Raw genomic sequence first — 18,012 nt, 5'->3', positions numbered from 1 at the left:
CAACTTCCATCCATACTCTCTCCTAAAATGCATCTGAGAATGTCTGCAGCCCAGATGTCATCCTGGCTTTCTCTTCTCTCTTCCTCTTTCATAGTGCCTTTCTCTCTCTCACACACACACCACCACCACACCTACACCTACATCTTTTTATGGCATTAATTTTACCAAGATGTAAAAACCTGAAGGACAGCATACAAAAATACAATTTGAAATATTCCTTTGGGCCAACTTCTTTCAATTTGTTGTCATTGTTTAGTCACTAAGCCATGTCTGACTCTATGTGACCCCATGGACAGACACCATGTGACCCCTTTCAATTAAGGCACCATAGTCCAAGGTCTGAATATATATTTGGCTTATTATCAATTTAGATATACTGTAAAGGGGAAGGGAGGATGTAATGACCATCTCTTCCATTTGTTGCCAAAGACCTTTGCTGCATGGAGTACTGTGAAATTAAGGAAAGCTAGGCTGAGAAATGTTGAAGGTGATGACACCTAATTTCTTCCTACTAATGGCAGGTCTCCATGTCTTAACCACCTTAGAACACTCTTAACCACCTTAGAACACTATTATTCAAAATGCATAAAATACCTACAAAGACAGCACCAGATCATGGATTCTAAACATCATTCTCCAATTAAAAATCAGGATAAAAATTGGAGAAGTGGTTGGTTCAAAGACAGGGCAAGGAGCTCACAAGATGAACCCAGAACATCTTGTGGTTTCAAAAAGTAAGGAAGTACTAATAAAAAGATGAAGATTTAAAAAAACAAAGGAGCCAACCTGAAGGAATGCTTCTAATAGTCAAAGGTGGAATAATTTGAGCCAAAAAACAACGCTTTTATTGAATTTTAACCCACAGAACAGAAGAAACATTGACGAGTCCACAGTACCATTGATTAAATGACTGGGAGAGAAGCAGCAGCGCTTCCTTATAGTATAATTCCAATTAGTGTAGAAGTAAAAACGAAAATGGAAAATTACCATTTGTCAAACATCACAGTAATAACTATTGTTATCTACATTAGAAGTAGTAGGTGACTGTGAGGACAATTTGCAGTCTCAAAGTATCTCCTCCAAGATATCTATCAATTAAAAAGGGAAAGACAGTCTTTGTAATGGAGAAATCTGATGAAACCACCTTAACCCAGTGATCAAGGTCATTATCACCAATAGTAAATTACTTTATTGATATTGGGAATTTTTCATTTCTGTGCTATTATTCTAAAAAGCGTAACGTCAGTTCAGCCATGAGAAAACATTTGACAAATCCAAATTGTGGGACATTAGACAAAATAACTGATCAATACTCTTCAAAAGTGACAAGGGCATGAAAGATAAGGAAAGACAAAGGAACTTAGAGACAGTAGTAGATTTAGAAGTAAATAAATGCATTTTCTGGGTAATATAATGGAACAGAAATAGAACATAACTGGGAAAACTGGTGAAATGTGAGTAAAGTTTTTAACTAACAGTATTTTATCAAATATTAATTTCTTGGTTCTGCTCATTGTACTGGAGAAGGCAATGGCACCCCACTCCAGTACTCTTGCCTGGAAAATCCCATGGACGGAGGAGCCTGGTAGGCTGCAGTCCATGGGGTCTCTAGGAGTTGGACACGACTGAGCGACTTCACTTTCACTTTTCATTTTCATACACTGGAGAAGGAAATGGCAACCCACTCCAGTGTTCTTGCCTGGAGAATCCCAGGGACGGGGGAGCCTGGTGGGCTGCTGTCTATGCGGTCACACAGAGTTGGACACGACTGAAGCGACTTAGCAGCAGCAGCAGCTCATTGTACTATGGTTATGTAAGATGCTAACATTAGGGGAAGCTAGGTGAGGTATACATGGAAATTGTAATTTTACAGATTTTCTGTAAACCTACGGTTAGTTCAAATTAGCAAGTTAAAAAAATAAATAAAATCATGACTATGAAGTACACTTTCTCTGTACTTTCTTTCATTTCCAGTGCTAACTTTTGGCGTAATGCCAAGACAAATTTACTATATTGTACAGTCATACTAACAATCGTTTGAGGAGTAAAAGCCTATGATCTGATTATGACTCCTTTTGATATGGTTCTGAGAAATAATAACATTTATTACACTTGCCAGGGATTCAACTTCCAGAGTTCCGCTTTAAGGCAGGATAGGGTAAATTCTTTGGAAGTTACCCTCCATTGTGCCATTGAGTCTGCTTTTTTGAGTAAACTGGGTGACTAGAGTAAGGATCTTGACCTCTGTACTTTTCCAGGTATACCTTTGAATAGTTGTAATAGTAAAAATAATTAGAATTTAAATGTTCTTACCATCTAAATGGATAAGAAATGGCATTAAGAAAAACAGCAGAGACATTAAAGAAGCTTAAGCTCATCAGCACGAACTGAGTTTTATTTGATTGCAAGTGATATAACCTATGTACACATTTCCCTTCCAAGTTTTTTCACTGCTAAAATTGCCCTTACAGAGATTACAAACATTGTAAACTGCATTTCATTAGTAGTTTATCAAATCTGCCCGTCAACTGACACATTCTGTATAGAGCCTTAAAAATGATATTTTGAGAGTATTTATAATCACTGAAAGCAGATGATTCTGTAAAACAGGTAATTATAGATCTTTAAACTGACAATATACATATATTTAAACATTTAAATAGAAGTTCATTTCCTTCAAAAGTAATTTTCTACTGCTTTTTCATAAAAATATAAAAAGACAACATCTGTAGTTTTAAAAACCTATATTTAACCTAAATCAAGATTTTTCTACAAACGATACCTCTTTCCAAAAAAGTTTAAAACACACCACAAAATAATGTGATGTTAAATCAAATAATTTCATCATGATAGAGTATTTTACTTTTAAGAAATACTTGGCAGTATTTCTTTTTAAATTTTCATGCTAGATTTCAACTGTGTATATGCTATATAAACACACTAGATTAATCCAAGTCACTCATATTTATGCAGCAGACTCATATATGATGAGTTACCATATAAATAGTCATACCACAATTGCAAAATGGTAAAAGGCAATCTTTATGAAAACTTCATTAAAAAATTTAGTAAAAGGCAGCCAACATCACTCTAATTTTCTGTAAAAATTACATCTCTTCCTCCTACCCCTTTGAATGGTATCTTTTATAGCATATTGACACACAAAAGTATTTATATCCCTTTTACATAAGCTAGCTTTTTAAATGACTGCTTTCTTTTCTGACACATTGAATTTATCCAAAGGCACCAAGACTAGACTCCTATGTAGTTTCAGAATTTTTGTTCTTTTTTAAGTTCCTCTAGAATAATTTTCCTCAGAAAAGGGTAACTCTAAGAACCAGAAGAAAATGAATGATAAAACACAGTAACCTGAAACTTGTACCATCCAAAAGGTATAAATGTATTAATAGGTTTCTTGAACTTTCCATTTAGGACAAGAAGTCAGAACAACTTTCTGAACATAAACACAAAAATAGAGCACATTTAGTAACAGTAGGAAAACTCCTAAGCTTCTAATGCATTAAATCTTACATAATAACATACAGCCAAAAGCATTAGAAATTCACTGCCAGATATTACGATCCTTTACTCTGAAAAATGTCTGATACACAGCACTAACATGGAACAGAGTATGGCATTTATTTCACGGGGAGGAAAGATAGGTTTCATCACAAAAACAGATTTACTAGATTTCAGCTTTGATTAATTTTAGAGATATATTTTAAAGATAAAAAAGAAAAACAAGATTCATCCCTCAAATAAAAAAAGTCTTTATATATATATATATGTATATAATCCATTATTAATACTTTTTATGCTCTTACAATGTAAAACATTTAGAAACTTCTGAGCTCTAGAAATATTGGCCAGTTAACCTATTTGGCCATAACACATTCTGAATTCCCTTCTGAGAATCACAGTAATGTTTTCAGTCCATTAGTCCAATATGGATGGAGCAATTCTATTTCTTTTTCTTCTTCTTTGGTGGTTCATCATCAGAACTACTATCTGTGCTGGTGCTGCTACTACTGGAAGAGCTGGAATCTGAGTCTGAATCAGAGGATGAGGAGGAGCTTGTGGAGGAAGCGGAAGATGATGAACTGGAGGAGCTTTCATCAGAGTCACTGTCCTCTGAGGAAGATGAGGTAGACGTCTCTTCACTCTCTGATGAAGAATCACTGGCTGAACTGTCACTGCTACTGCTACTGGAACTGGTTACACTCTTAGACCTATTAGACAATTATATGCATGAGAAGCCGACATTTAACAGAATGTTTAAAAGCAATTTCACTTGAGTGTTATGCATATATATACATATACTGAAGCTTTGCCAGTATGATATCACTAGATTTGATGCTTTATGGATTGCCTAACTGTTAGTAATCCTAACGTGCCCACCCTTTCACTCCAACTAGAAGGTCCTTAAATCTCTTGGACAGAATTTGAGAAAAGTGAACATACTATATATGCTTCAGAGTGAATGTTAGAATACAGTTGCAGCTTAACAATTGGATTTATTTAAACTTCATGTACAGTGGTAAATGTTTCATAATCTTAACTACTTTAGACAAGATACAGCTGGCCAATAATTTCTTACCAATAATTTCTAATAAGATTTCCTAATCTAAGACACGAGAAATTACTATTTCCAGATATAAGGACCCTGGAAAGTTGGAGAAAAAGGAGAAACAAAGGAAGAAACCCAAGACAAGTAAACAGAGGAAGGTATCAGAAAACAGGACGATGTCTAATCATGAATCGCAAACGAGAGACTTCAGATCCAAGTCTTGTAACTATTATTTTAAAATCAACCACCCTATCCCTCCAACTATTATTATATATTACCCATGTAATATTAAAGCCACACATACCTTTTCTTCTTGGTCTTTCTTTCTACATTAGCTTCTCCAATGCTGATAAGCAACAGGGAAAGGGGAAGGAGCTCTTGTTAATAGAGTGATTATAAACAGCTCAGACAAACCCTTCTGATATCCCCAAAACTGTTTTACACTGGAGAAACACTTTGTCTTTTGTAACATATACTGAGAGTCCAGTGTTTCTTATTATAACCAGGAGAAAAGTTTCCTACTGCAGGTGTATGTGGTACCTGCATGAGCTACTCGGGTGGCTCAGTGGTAAAGAATCTGCATGCCCATGCAGGAGACACAGGGATGTGGGTTCAATCCCTGGGTTGGGAAGATCCCCTAGAGGAAGAAATAGCAACCCACTCTAGTATTCTTGCTTGAAAAATCCCATGAACAGAGGAGTCTGGTGGGCTACTGGCCATAGGGTCGCCAAGAATCAGACACAACTGAGCACATGTGTGGTACATGCAGTTAAATTAACTAGCTCTTAAGACAGATGCTATCAACTGTATTTTAGAAGTCAGGTGAGTTAATAGTTAAGATGAGCAAACACACTAATTTGCTGCTTTTTTAATTGTGAACTTAGGTTGACAGCTAAATCAACTACTTAGTGAACAACAGAACAAAGCAAATAATAGCAGAACAACTGTAATTTATAATTTGGTTTTCTAGAATGGTATTATAAGTGGTCATTTTATATAAAAAGAAAAGCAACCGTTAATTAAAAAAATTTTTCTTAAATGATTTATTTTGGTGTACACTTAAAACTAACACAACGCTGTAAATCAACAATTGTTGTTCTTTGCCACTAAGTCCTGTCTGACTCTTTTGCAACCCCATGGACTGTAGCCCACCAGGCTCCTCTGTCCATGGGATTTCCCAGGCAAGAATACTGGAGTGGATTGCCATTTCCTTCTGCAGAGGATCTTCCCAACCCAGGGATCGAACTCAAGTCTCCTACATTGGCAGGCAGATTCTTTACCACTGTGAGCTACCAGGGAAGCCCAAATGAACTATACTCCAATAAAAATTAAAAAGCCTAATTTCTTGAGACTTCCCTGGCGGTCTAGTAGTTAAGACTCTGTGCTTCCACTGCAGGGGTTCTATTTTTTGCAAGATCCCACACGCCACTAGGCACAGGCAAAAAAAATTTAAAAACAAACAAAAAAACCTCCCAAACCATTTATTTTTCTGCATGTCCTCCAAATGTTCAGTTTTAAAACCAGAGACTTAATACTTTAAGATTATGCTCCCTCATTATTTATGAAGAAAAAAGTCTGGTGATTTTAAATATACAAATGGCTTGCTGCTATATAGCTGCCAAACAACATGCCTACTAAATCAGGCTTTCAAATTACAGAATTACTTCTATTACTCTACATTGTCCTATAAATTTAACATTTTTATATTCTGAACTTCTCTGCATATCCTAGATAATGCTTCTACCCTTATTTCCTAGATCTTCAAATATAAATATGTATTTACATAAAGTTGTTTTATTACTGAAGAATTGTCATTTTTGCAATTAAAATAAATGGTAGAAGTACATTTGTTGAGTCACACCACAAGAATTCAAGATCATTAAAATTCACACACTTCCATAATTTTATCACTGAACCAAAATAATTAGCAGTCTACGTAACAGAGCCAAAACTAAAATTCATGTAGTTGTATGTATTTTTTAAGATCAAGATACTTGCGTAATACAACTAGAAAAACAAAAGTCAAAAGTAGACGTTGAAATGAAATTATTCATAACTCTTTTCATTTTTTGCTTACATTCCTAATTAATGAATTTAAAAAAATTATGTTTTTCTCCTCATCTTTCTTCTATCCTAAGTTTCAATATTTGCAGAGGGTATAAACTCTGGCATATTATATATAAAATATTGACATTTTAAAAAGAAAATTGTTACATCATTTTGATAATTGTAAATATCACAAAATTTGATACCTATCATAATTAGTTTTAAAAAATATGAACAAGTTTATCTTTAATAATTGGTACTTTTACATTATCCCTTTTCCTCTTTGAACCTGTGTTTTTATTTTCCTTTCCCCACAGAGTGTATCCTAATATATATTTATGCCTGAAAATTTTAGTGACCACTTATATTTCTCTGCAATAAAAATACAGACATAACATAACTTGAAATTGTTATCTTTTAATTATACGTGATCATAAAGTTTTAAAAGTGCTTAAAAACTGTGAGTTGAATTACCATAATCACTACTACTATGCAAATTGATTAAAACAATGTAAAATATATTATAAATTTTAGTAACTATTATGGAATGGCTACCCACTCCAGTATTCTTGCTTGGAGAATTACATGGACAGAGGAGCCTGGCAGGCTACAGTTGACGGGATCACAAAGAGTTGGACATGACTGAGCAACTAACACACACACATACATAAAATATTCTACTGGAACTATATCTTTTAAAGACATCAATTTTTTTTTTTCTAGTTTTTGTATCCATCAATCTTACTGCTTGACTATGACAGAATTCAGTATCAAGTTAATTCCTATATTTAATTTTTACAGATTTAACCCTGAGAAAGTTTGTTAACCTGAACAGGTAGACGGTATGGCAATGTCACTTAGTTCTTTGAATTCTTCCCATGCTAAATAAATTCCACAAGTCATATAATGATGTATTATTAAAATACACCTTTTGAAATAAGTTTTTAAAAATAATTTTATTTATTTTGGTTGTGCTGGGTCTTGTAAAGAGCTTAGCATGGTGCCTTGCACCAGTAATACTCATTAAACTTTAGCTAGTATTTTTAATCTAAATCTGGATAACCATCATAAGATATTTAGTCCCTTAATAAATTTTATAAATAAAAATAAATATTCCTTTGGACACCACATGTAACCTTACCTTTGTTGTAATAATAATCTGTTTTCTTTTTCTTTTAAAGCTTTCTTTAGTTCTGCTGTTCTTGAAGGCCTATGTAGGTACTTTCTTTTTCCTGTGCATTCATAAGTCCAATGTCCAAATTCCAAGCATTTCTGACATCTTACATGTTGCTTATTTGCTTCACTACAGGATAAAAAATAAGAATACAGGCCTTAAATTTTTGACTTGACATTTTCTGCTGTGAGAAACATAAACAATATAAGCATTTGTTAGATTTAATCACTAGGCAATATAGTAAGTGGTTAAGGGCTGGAAGAAGCACAAGCTGGAAACAAGATTGCCGGGAGAAATATCAATAACCTCAGATATGCAGATGACACCACCCTTACGGCAGAAAGTGAAGAGGAACTAAAGAGCCTCTTGATGAAAGTGAAAGAGGAGAGTGAAAAAGTTGGCTTAAAGCTCACTAAGATCCTGGCATTTGGTCCCATCACTTCATGGGAAATAGATGGGCAAACAGTGGAAACAGTGTCAGACTTTATTTTTGGGGGTTCCAAAATCACTGCAGATGGTGACTGCAGCCATGAAATTAAAAGACACTTACTCCTTGGAAGGAAAGTTATGACCAACCTAGATAGTATATTGAAAAGCAGAGACATTATTTTGCCAACAAAGGTCCGTCTAGTCAAGGCTATGGTTTTTCCGGTGGTCATGTATGGATGTGAGAGTTGGACTGTGAAGAAGGCTGAGCGCCGAAGAATTGATGCTTTTGAACTGTGGTGTTGGAGAAGACTCTTGAGAGTCCCTTGGACTGCAAGGAGATCCAACCAGTCCATCCTAAAGGAGATCAGTCCTGGGTGTTCTTTGGAAGGAATGATGCTAAAGCTGAAACTCCAGTACTTTGGTCACCTCACGTGAAGAGTTGACTCATTGGAAAAGACTGATGCTGGGAGGGATTTAGGGCAGGAGGAGAAGGGGACAACAGAGGATGAGATGGTTGGATGGCATCACCGACTCGATGGATGTTGAGTTTGAGTGGACTCCGGGAGTTGGTGATGGACAGGGAGGCCTGGTGTGCTGCAGTTCATGGGGTTGCAAAGAGTCGGACACGACTGAGCGACTGACCTGAACTGAAGAGCTTGGACCTTAGAGTTAGACAGAACTGAGTTCAAATCTTGTTTCCTCAATTCCATTCCAGTAAGGGCAGACTAGGTAATTCAGACCAACTCTTCAGCTTAGAATTAGAAAAGATAGCCAAAACATTTTAAACAACCTGCTCAAGGATCAGAGAACTAACAAAGAGATTAAAGAATCACCAACCAAGACATGGAAGAGGAGGGAAACCCAGAGTGGTCAGCTCTACATTTAACTCAACTCTTGTCCTGGGGCCTTTTCCCAACTCGGGAGAGTAAACAAGCATCATTTATAACAAGCAAAGGAGACAAATTATGCACTCAGAGTTAGGACTCTGAAGAGCTTTACCCTAGGAATAAAGCAATGGTGTATGAAGTGCTGCCCAGCTTCTAGTCACCTAGGAGACTAAGAAAAATCTCAGTCCCTGAGATTGAATTAAGATTGACAAGTGGAGAAAAACAGATAAAAGAATTGGAAAGGAAGAAATAAAACTGTCATTCCTTACTGATGATGTATCATTGTGCATTGCAAATCCAGAAGACTCTATAGATAAATTTTTATTTTACTCTTTGGCCACGCTGTGTGGCATGTGGGATCTTAGTTCCCCAACCTAGGATTGAAACCTGTGCCCCTTGCATTGGGAGTGTGGAGTCCTAACCACTGACTGCCATGGAAGTCCACAAATATTTTTTTAATAATTAGAATTCATAAGTGAGTTTCAGTTCAGTTCAGTCACTCAGCCATGTCTGACTCTTTGCAACCCCATGGACTGCAGCATGCCAGGCTTCCCTGTCCATCACTAACTCCCAGAGCCTATTCAAACTCATGTCCATTGAGTTGGTGATGCCATCCAACCATCTCATCCTCTGTCCTCCCCTTCTCCTCCTGCCTTCAATCTTTCCCACTATCAGGGTCTTTTCCAATGAGTCAGCTTTTCCAATCAGGTGGCTAAAGTATTGGGGTTTCAGCTTCAACATCAGTCCTTCCAATGAGTATTCAGGATTGATTTCCTTTAGGATTGACTGGTTGGATCTCCTTGCAGTCCAAGGGACTCTCAAGAGTCTTCTCCAACACCACAGTTCAAAAGCATCAATTCTTCGGCGCTCAGCTTTCTTTATAGTCCAACTCTCACATCCATACATGACTACTAGCTTTGACTAGATGGACCTTTGTTGGTAAAGTAATGTCTCTGCTTTTTAATATGCTGTCTAGGTTGGTCATAGCTTTTCTTCCAAGGAGCAAGTGTCTTTTAATTTCATGGCTGCAGTCACCATCTGCAGTCATTTTGGAACCCCCCAAAATAAAGTCTCTTACTGTTTCCATTGTTTCCCCATCTATTTGCCATGAAGTGATGGGACTGGATGCCATAATCTTAGTTTTCCGAATATTGAGTTTTAAGCCAACTTTTTCATAAGTGAGTTTAGAAAGGTTTTATATTAGGATCAGTAAACTTCTCTTTGAAGAAATGACTGTTTAGGTCTTCGTCCCACTTTTTGATTGGGTTGTTTGTTTTTCTGGTATTGAGCTACATGAACTGTATATTTTGGAGATTAATCTTTTGTCAGTTGTTTCATTTGAAATTACCTGCCATTCTAAGGGTTGTCTTTTCATCTCGTTTATAGCTTTCTTTCCTGTGCAAAAGCTTTTAAGTTTAATTAGGTCCCACTTGTTTATTTCTGTTTTTATTTCCATTACTCTAGGAGGTGGGTCAAAGAGGATATTGCTGTGATTTACATCAGAGTGTTTTGCCTATGCTTTCCTCTAAGAGTGTTATAGTTTCCGGCCTTTAATCCATTTTGAGTTTATTTTTGTGTTTGGTGTTAGGAAATGTTCTAATTTCATTCTTTTACATGTAGCTGTCCAGTTTTCCCAGCACCACTTCTTGAAGAGATTGTTTTTTCTCCACTGTATATTCTTGCCTCCTTTGTCAAACAGAAGGTGTCCATAGGTGCACAGGTTTATCTCTGGGCTTTCTATCTTGTTCCACTGAAATATAGTTCAGTTTTTGTGCCAGTACTGTCTTTATTACTGTAGCTTGGGATGTTCTTTTTATAACTATTTATTAAGGACTATTTATGTTGTCTGAACTTTTTTGTAGATCGTGTTATAGGTCATAATAAAATTTTTTAAAAATCTTGGCTCTTTCACTACATAGTTTTAGGCTCTTTAGAAAGCTGATTTTTGAACTTCAGTTTCTTATTCTAAAAAATGGGACAATATCTACTTCACTAGATTATTGTGAGAATTAGATAAGACCATAGCCATGTTTTATACTTACTGTATGTCAGGAATTTAGCTAAATACTACTTATGCATAAATACATCTAATCCCCATGACACCTCAATGAGTTTGAGAACAATATCCTCATTCTACAAACTGGGATGTTTGTATAGCAAGCAACAAGGAATCTGGCATACAGTAATACACAAATGGGAGCTGTGACTATCAGCCTACACATTAGGCTAATCAACTATGTGGACTGATGATACTTTGCAATTCCTCAAACATGGGTGCATGATGAGATGCTGGACTTTTAATTTCGACATACAGCAGTCACCTTTTTATCCCTGGAGAACACATAATTGGTGTTCAGTAAGTATTTGTAAAATGAATGACTGTTAAAGTAGGCAAGGGTTTAAGAGAACATATATTGTTTATAGTATGCTTTTCATTAATTAATTGCCACATTGTGGGCCAGCTTCTGTAATTTTGGCAATAATTTATTCTGGACTTCCCTGGTGGTCCAGTGGTTAAGAATCTGCCTACCAATGCAGGGGACACACAGTTTGATCCCTGGTCAGGGAAGATCCACATGTCTTGGGACAACTAAGCCCTGGAGCCGCAACTACTGAGCCCACACCCCACAACTAGTGAAGCCCAAGTGCCGTAGAGCCCGTGCTCTGCAACAAGAGAAACCACCACAATAGGAAGCCGACGTACAACTGGAGAGCAGTCCCTGCTCAATGCAACAAGAGAAAGTCCACATGCAGCAAAGGAGACCCAGTGAAGCCAAAAATAAATAAATAAATACATTTTAAAAACTTATTTTTAGCACTTGTCCAAAAATAAGCCAATCCTAATGTGAAAAATTAATGTTTCAAGAAAGGAACTAAGACCCAGCAGTAGTATTAAAAGATAATAAAGAAGAGTCAGCTTTTTGCCTAGTAATAGTTCATAAATTTCCGTAAACAACTGTCAATACCATGACCATAACTTCAGAGTTTATCTCAATATGTAATAGTACAGCAAATTGTTGAGGCTTTCTATAATAAAAGACTTTATGGACTTAGTATTAAGTTGCCCACTTTTCAGGTAAAAAGAATCACTAACATTTAATATATACAGGTGGTGCCAGTGGTAAAGTATCCACCTGCCAACGCAGGAGACATAAGACACACAGGTTTGATCCTTGGGTTGGAAAGATCCCCTGGAGTAGGGCATGGAAACCCACTCCAGTATTCTTGCCTGGAGAATCTCATGGACAGAGGAGCCTGACAGCCTTCAGTCCTTATGGTGGCAAAGAGTTGGATATGACTGAAGCGACTTAGCACACACATTGTAATGTAGGGCTTCCCAGGTGGCTCAGTGTAAGGAATCCACCTGCCAAGCAAGAGACACGGGTTCAACTCCTGTGTCGGGAAGACCCCCTGGAGAAGGAAATGGTAACCCACTCCAGTATTTCTTGCCTGGGAAATCCCATGGACAGAGCAGCCTTGTAGGCTACAGTCTATGGGGGTCACAAAGGAGCGGGACATAACTTAGCGACTAAACAACAACTATTGTAATATGCATCCCAGAAATGATAAAATCAAAACAGTAAAGGATAATAAGTAAAAAATGTAAAATCATGACTCTAATACAAATATATAATGAACATATGTCAAAGATTTTATTTAATCATTAATTAATAAGGGAACCAGTAAGATGTTGGAACTGGTTTAGAACAGTATCCAAACAACACACATATATGGGCAGTCAGGAATGCAGGAAACAAATTTACTGATAGTTAAAAACTGGTCAACAGCCACAGGGCAAGAATCAGTTGTACTGCTTTGCATGGGTAAGAATCGTCTCTTCGATTTTTCTACAATTTACAGAGTTTTAAAACAGGTCAAAGACAATGAGGCATAGGTCCTGATAGGGTCACATAGCCAGGACAGGGGATTAGACGAGTCAGCCAGTAATCTCTCTCTTTTTTTTTAAATCCATTTCAAAGTCTTTCACGATATTTCCTAATAATGAAATTATGGAGGGGGATGGAAGCCTTTCAGAATCAAGGAAATAAAGTCTTCTCCAACTTACAGTCTGTTTTCCCAATATTGTAAGAAATTTATAGCCTGGGATGTCAGCTATTAAAAATATTATTGGCCAGCACTGTGGAGTTTGTTTTTTGTTGTTTTAAACAGAACTTTCACTAATATCTGAAGCCCACCTATGATGTTCTCTCTGATGGTTCAGTGGTTAAAACTCCAAGCTTCCACGACAGAGGGCACAGACTCGATCTCTGGTCAGGGAATTAATATCCCACATGCCATGAGGCACAGCTAAAAATAAGTAAATAGATAAACATTTACTAACTAATCATTCTTAAAAATACTTATATCTTCTATATAGAATGCTGAGACAGACCTATAATTTCAAAATAAACAAGACCAGCAAGCATTTCTTTTTGAATGAATACCCTATTTAATAACATTCCTTTTCTATAGCCTAAGCTAAGGTTTAAGGAAGTGTTTTTAACAGTACAGCCTTTTTATGTGAAACAACCTTCTTTGATACCTGAACTATTAAGACATGTCTGCCAGATTGGCAAAACTTTAAGTCTATGGTTGGCCAAGGTGGAGAATTGGCACTCTGAATATAGTAAAATATACATTTTTAAATGCTGGTATGTAAGTTGCAGAAACTTTCTGAAGGGCTATGTGGTAATATGCAACAAAAATCTTAAAAATGTACATATCAAATAAAAAATATAATATCAATAATGGTTATGTATCTAGAGGATCCCTAAGAGTTCCATTTATTATTAAACTAATAAATGAGTTTAATAAAGTCATAGGATATAAGGTCAGTAAACAAAAGTCAATATACTAGCAATGAACAATTGGAAATTGAAGTAAAACAATACTACTACAATACTTAATTTTACCCTTGTTAAATTTCTTCTCATTAAACTCAACATTGGAGAAGGCAATGGCACCCCACTCCAGTACTCTTGCCTGGAAAATCCCATGGATGGAGGAGCCTGGTGGGCTACACAGTCCATGGGGTCGCTAAGAGTTGGACACGACTGAGCGACTTCACTTTCATTTTTCACTCTCATGCATTGGAGAAGGAAATGGCAACCCACTCCAGTGTTCTTGCCTGGAGAATCCCAGGGATGGGGGAGCCTGGTGGGCTGCCGTCTATGGGGTCGCACAGAGTCGGACACGACTGAAGTGACTTAGCAGCAGTAGCAGCAGACTCAACATAGAGTTCATGTGTCAAGACCTTTCTGGATTGGGATCTCGTTATCCATTGTATTAGTCACTCCTCTTAGCTTTGTGTTAACTGCAGGTTTGATAAACATGCATATGTGTCCTCATCCAAGTCATTTATAAAAATTGTTGACAAGATCAAACTGAGTACCACACTGAGGCCACCATGTATATTTACTTAAACCCATTAAACAATACTCTCAGTTCATGATGTTCAACTGATGTACCTAATAGTTCTGCTTTGTTCACAAGGATACTGTGAGAGACTTTCCAAGACGCCTTATTGAAATCCTAAAAAAGGCAATAAGGGTATCAATCTGTATGATTTGATACCTGATGAACTTGGCTTTTACTTCTGAACAGATTTAATATATCCAGCCAGAATTTTGCCTGGAATGGATATCAAGCTCACAAGTCTAGTTTGTGGAATCTATGCTTCTCACTTTGAAAATCAAAACAACATTTGCCTACTTCTAGTCCTTTAGCATCACTCCTGTTGGCCAGAGGTCCTCAGATTACCAGCAGCACTACAGCCATTTCACTTGGAAATTTTCTGTTATGTTGGGGACCAAATCACCTGGGCCAAGTGCCTTAAACACATTCAGAGGGGCTTAGGGCTCTAATACCCACTCCTCAAGTATCCTGGGCATCAGTTCTACTCTTGTCATTCTGCATACAATTGTGTTTGAGTTAAATCTGATTCAGAGTTAAGTCCCTGAAAGATCTGCTGAATGGGAAGTTCAAATTTTCCCCCTTTCCTCCTTTGGTCCAAAAACTTTTAAAAAACATCAATAATACTTTCTCACTTCTCATAACTTGCAGCTTAAAAATTGTTCTTATGGAAGTGCTATCTGCTCTTTACAAACAAATCTTTTTGATGAATATAAAATAAAAAGCAAAAGCTCCTCTTTTACTTTCTCTCCCAAAATATTCCCCAACTTTTCCTGCACTTTCCTTGCCCCTAATGGCCCTCGGTTTCCAACTCCCTGGGAGTTGTCCTGACAGCCTTTAAACCATGACAGGTTTTGTTATACACCATGTTTTCTTCCCGGTAAGACCAGAAGCTCCTAAAGCTTTGTTTTTTACTTCTATGTAGCTCATGTACCCAATACAAGCATACTGAAGAAATGGAACATTTGTTTAACTCTGTGATACTCTAAAACTTATGCTAAAAGCATTAAAAGTTTTACTTTCAAAAGTGGACATTGTTTGATTTAGTCAATCTAGCATCATCACCTCCTCTGACCTATCCACCCATTGTTTATAAAGACCCATTCAATTATGCTGGAAAGAGAAAGTGAAAGTGAAAGTTTCTTAGTGGTGTCCCACTCCTTGGGACCCCATGGACTATACAGTCCATGGAATTCTCCAGGCCAGAATACTGGAGTGGGTAGCCTTTCCCTTCTCCAGGGGATCTTCTGAACCCAGGAATCGAACTGGGGTCTCCTGCGTTGCAGGCGGATTCTTTACCAGCTGAGCCACAAAGGAAAGAGAATGAGATCCAAATTAATCAGAACTTCATATTCCCATAGACATGGTTTAGGGTAGGGCATGTAATCCAATCTAGACAATGAGATGCTATCAACTTGAAGCTGAGAGGATATAAAGGACTCTAGATACTGCAGCCATTTTAGGACCAAAGGAGTGATCTATCCAAGTATGGAACCAACATCCAAAAGAGCAAACCTGAGAGACATTAGACCCTGGTAACACCATTTAAGTGGACATCTATTTAAGTAGAACTGTTACTCCATTCTAGATCTCAGAACCATCTTGGAAAAGCCTTCTTCCTCCACCAAGCATACTACTACTTCACTCTGATTCCAAGTCTTTATCTTTATGATCAAGGAACTCTTTTCATCCAGCATGAGAGGCAGAGTCTGATCAAAGAGAGAAGAAAAGGATGAGGACTTTTAGAATAAAAAACTATAAATACAAAAAGGGATATAAATATACACACTGGAGCAGACTGAGTGATGTGTTATAAACAGGCAAACAGTGATGGCATGAAAAGCTGAGAGTGAATAAGCAGTAAATGTCTGGGTGTGCAGATTGGTAGAAGAAAAAAAAAAAGGCTGTACAAGAAAGGGGCATATGACACGAACTCCTGCATTATCTGTTCACAGCAAACCTCTTGTGCCCTTCTCTAGCTCATTAGCCGCCACAGTGGACATCTTTCAGTTCTTAGAAACTAAGTTCTCGCCTGTCTCAAATTAATTATGCTGTTCTGGATGCTCTTTCCCCCAATCCTCTCACGACTGACTCCTTTCTCACACTTACCATCTCTGTTCAAACCCCACCTCTTCAGAGATGCCTTTCCAGTCCAACCAACCTAACCTGGACGGTTCTCTTTTCCCACCATCTCATTTCCTTCAAAGCTCTTACTATCCAACTGCATTTACTTAAAATGTTTAGTTTATCGACTCTTTCCACCAACAGAATGTAAGCTTCCTGAAAGCAGATATTCTGTCTTGAACACTTTCTTACACCCAAATAGAGCGATAGATAATGCATACATTAGTATCTATTAGAGAATGAATGGCAGAATGTAAGAAGATAACTTGGGAGAAAAGTCAGGCTGTTCCTAGGTAAGGCGATTACAATGGGGCAGGAAAAGCCAGCTGGCCTGGAGGTTGAACAGGAAGCTGAAGGTTTACGTCGGCGAGAGTAAGGGGTGTTAGATGCGGGCTACAAGCTTCGCCTGGTCACTCGTGGGGTGCGCCCACCGCTGCCCACCGGCTGGGTTGGGCAAACCGGCATAAATCACTTAGTAACCAATTCCTGGACGTCCCCTTCGCGGGAACCAAACGCGAGACTCTCTTCAGTCACCCCTAGGTCCCGCCCAGTGGCCTTACGCAGCCGTCTTCCACGAAATCGCTAGTGCACAGACATCAAACTTCTCGCCCCGGCCCGAGCCCCTTGTGGGCAGGCGACGTGTAAGAAAAACGGCCAGCCTCCGCCAGGCCAAGCTGAGGATCCGACACCGACCCCGCTTCCCGGCATCGCTCAATAGCCCGCTGACGCGCTTCTCTCCGCCCCCAGCCCGCCCCGCCGCCCAACTCCGGTCCTAACTTACGCTTGTCTCCGGGCTATGAGACGATGCATGGGAGTCGCCATCTTAGCGCGGCTGGCGACCGCCGCGCTGGGTTTTGGGAAACTCCTAGAAGTGGGCGGGGACTTCGACCCTGAAGGGCGTAGGCGTGGGCGGAGCCAGTAGTCCTGGCTTGGGGCAATAGTGGGTTGGGGCCTGGTGTGTTGTGTTTCCTGCATAGTCTATAGTTTGAGGGAGAGGAACCCATAATCCGAACAAGAGTTTTGAAGGACGAGTCCACGTATATTGCTTGGAGAAGCAGGGAAGAACATTGTCGAATGAGGGATCTATCTATCCATCTTTATATACAAATCCATTTTTATATACATGAACGAATAAAGTTAATTGCTTAGTCGTATCAGACTCTTTTGGGACCTTATGAATTGTAGCCCACCAAGCTCCTCTGTTCATGAAATTCTCCAGGCAAGAATACTGGACTGGGTAACCATTCCCTTCTCCAGGGGATCTTCCCAACCCAGGGATCAAACCCAGGTCTCCCTTATTACAGGCAGATTCTTTACAGTCTGAGTCACCAGGGAAGCCCCACTGCAGTTTTCAGAAACTAGAAGTAGTCTGG

General features: G+C 38.2%; 1 protein-coding gene across 1 annotated transcript; it reads right to left on the bottom strand.

Moving 5' to 3' along the window:
• Nucleotides 1-2,363: 2,363 nt before the first annotated feature.
• Nucleotides 2,364-17,539, bottom strand: ZCCHC10 (zinc finger CCHC-type containing 10). Its single transcript, XM_006050561.4, has 4 exons — nt 17,421-17,539; nt 7,755-7,916; nt 4,872-4,913; nt 2,364-4,229 (listed from the first exon to the last, which is right to left on the bottom strand). The coding sequence occupies exons 1-4, from the start codon at nt 17,459-17,461 to the stop codon at nt 3,962-3,964; spliced, it is 513 nt and encodes a 170-aa protein (XP_006050623.1). The 5' UTR covers nt 17,462-17,539; the 3' UTR covers nt 2,364-3,961.
• Between the last annotated feature and the right edge of the window lie 473 nt (nt 17,540-18,012).

This window comes from Bubalus bubalis, chromosome 9 (genome assembly GCF_019923935.1).
Source record: "Bubalus bubalis isolate 160015118507 breed Murrah chromosome 9, NDDB_SH_1, whole genome shotgun sequence".
Classification (NCBI taxonomy): domain Eukaryota; kingdom Metazoa; phylum Chordata; class Mammalia; order Artiodactyla; family Bovidae; genus Bubalus; species Bubalus bubalis.
Note: the sequence above shows the minus strand (reverse complement) of the source record. Positions and strands in the feature narration are given on the sequence as shown.

What these genes read in the sequence shown, in the direction of transcription:
- ZCCHC10 (XM_006050561.4), bottom strand. Translation starts at nt 17,461, where the DNA reads ATGGCGACTCCCATGCATCGTCTCATAGCCCGGAGACAAGC. An exon ending in AGATTATTATTACAACAAAG is followed by an intron (nt 4,914 to 7,754) that starts GTAAGGTTACAT and finishes GTTGCTTATCAG; the next exon opens with CATTGGAGAAGCTAATGTAG. An exon ending in AGAAAGACCAAGAAGAAAAG is followed by an intron (nt 4,230 to 4,871) that starts GTATGTGTGGCT and finishes ATTGTCTAATAG; the next exon opens with GTCTAAGAGTGTAACCAGTT.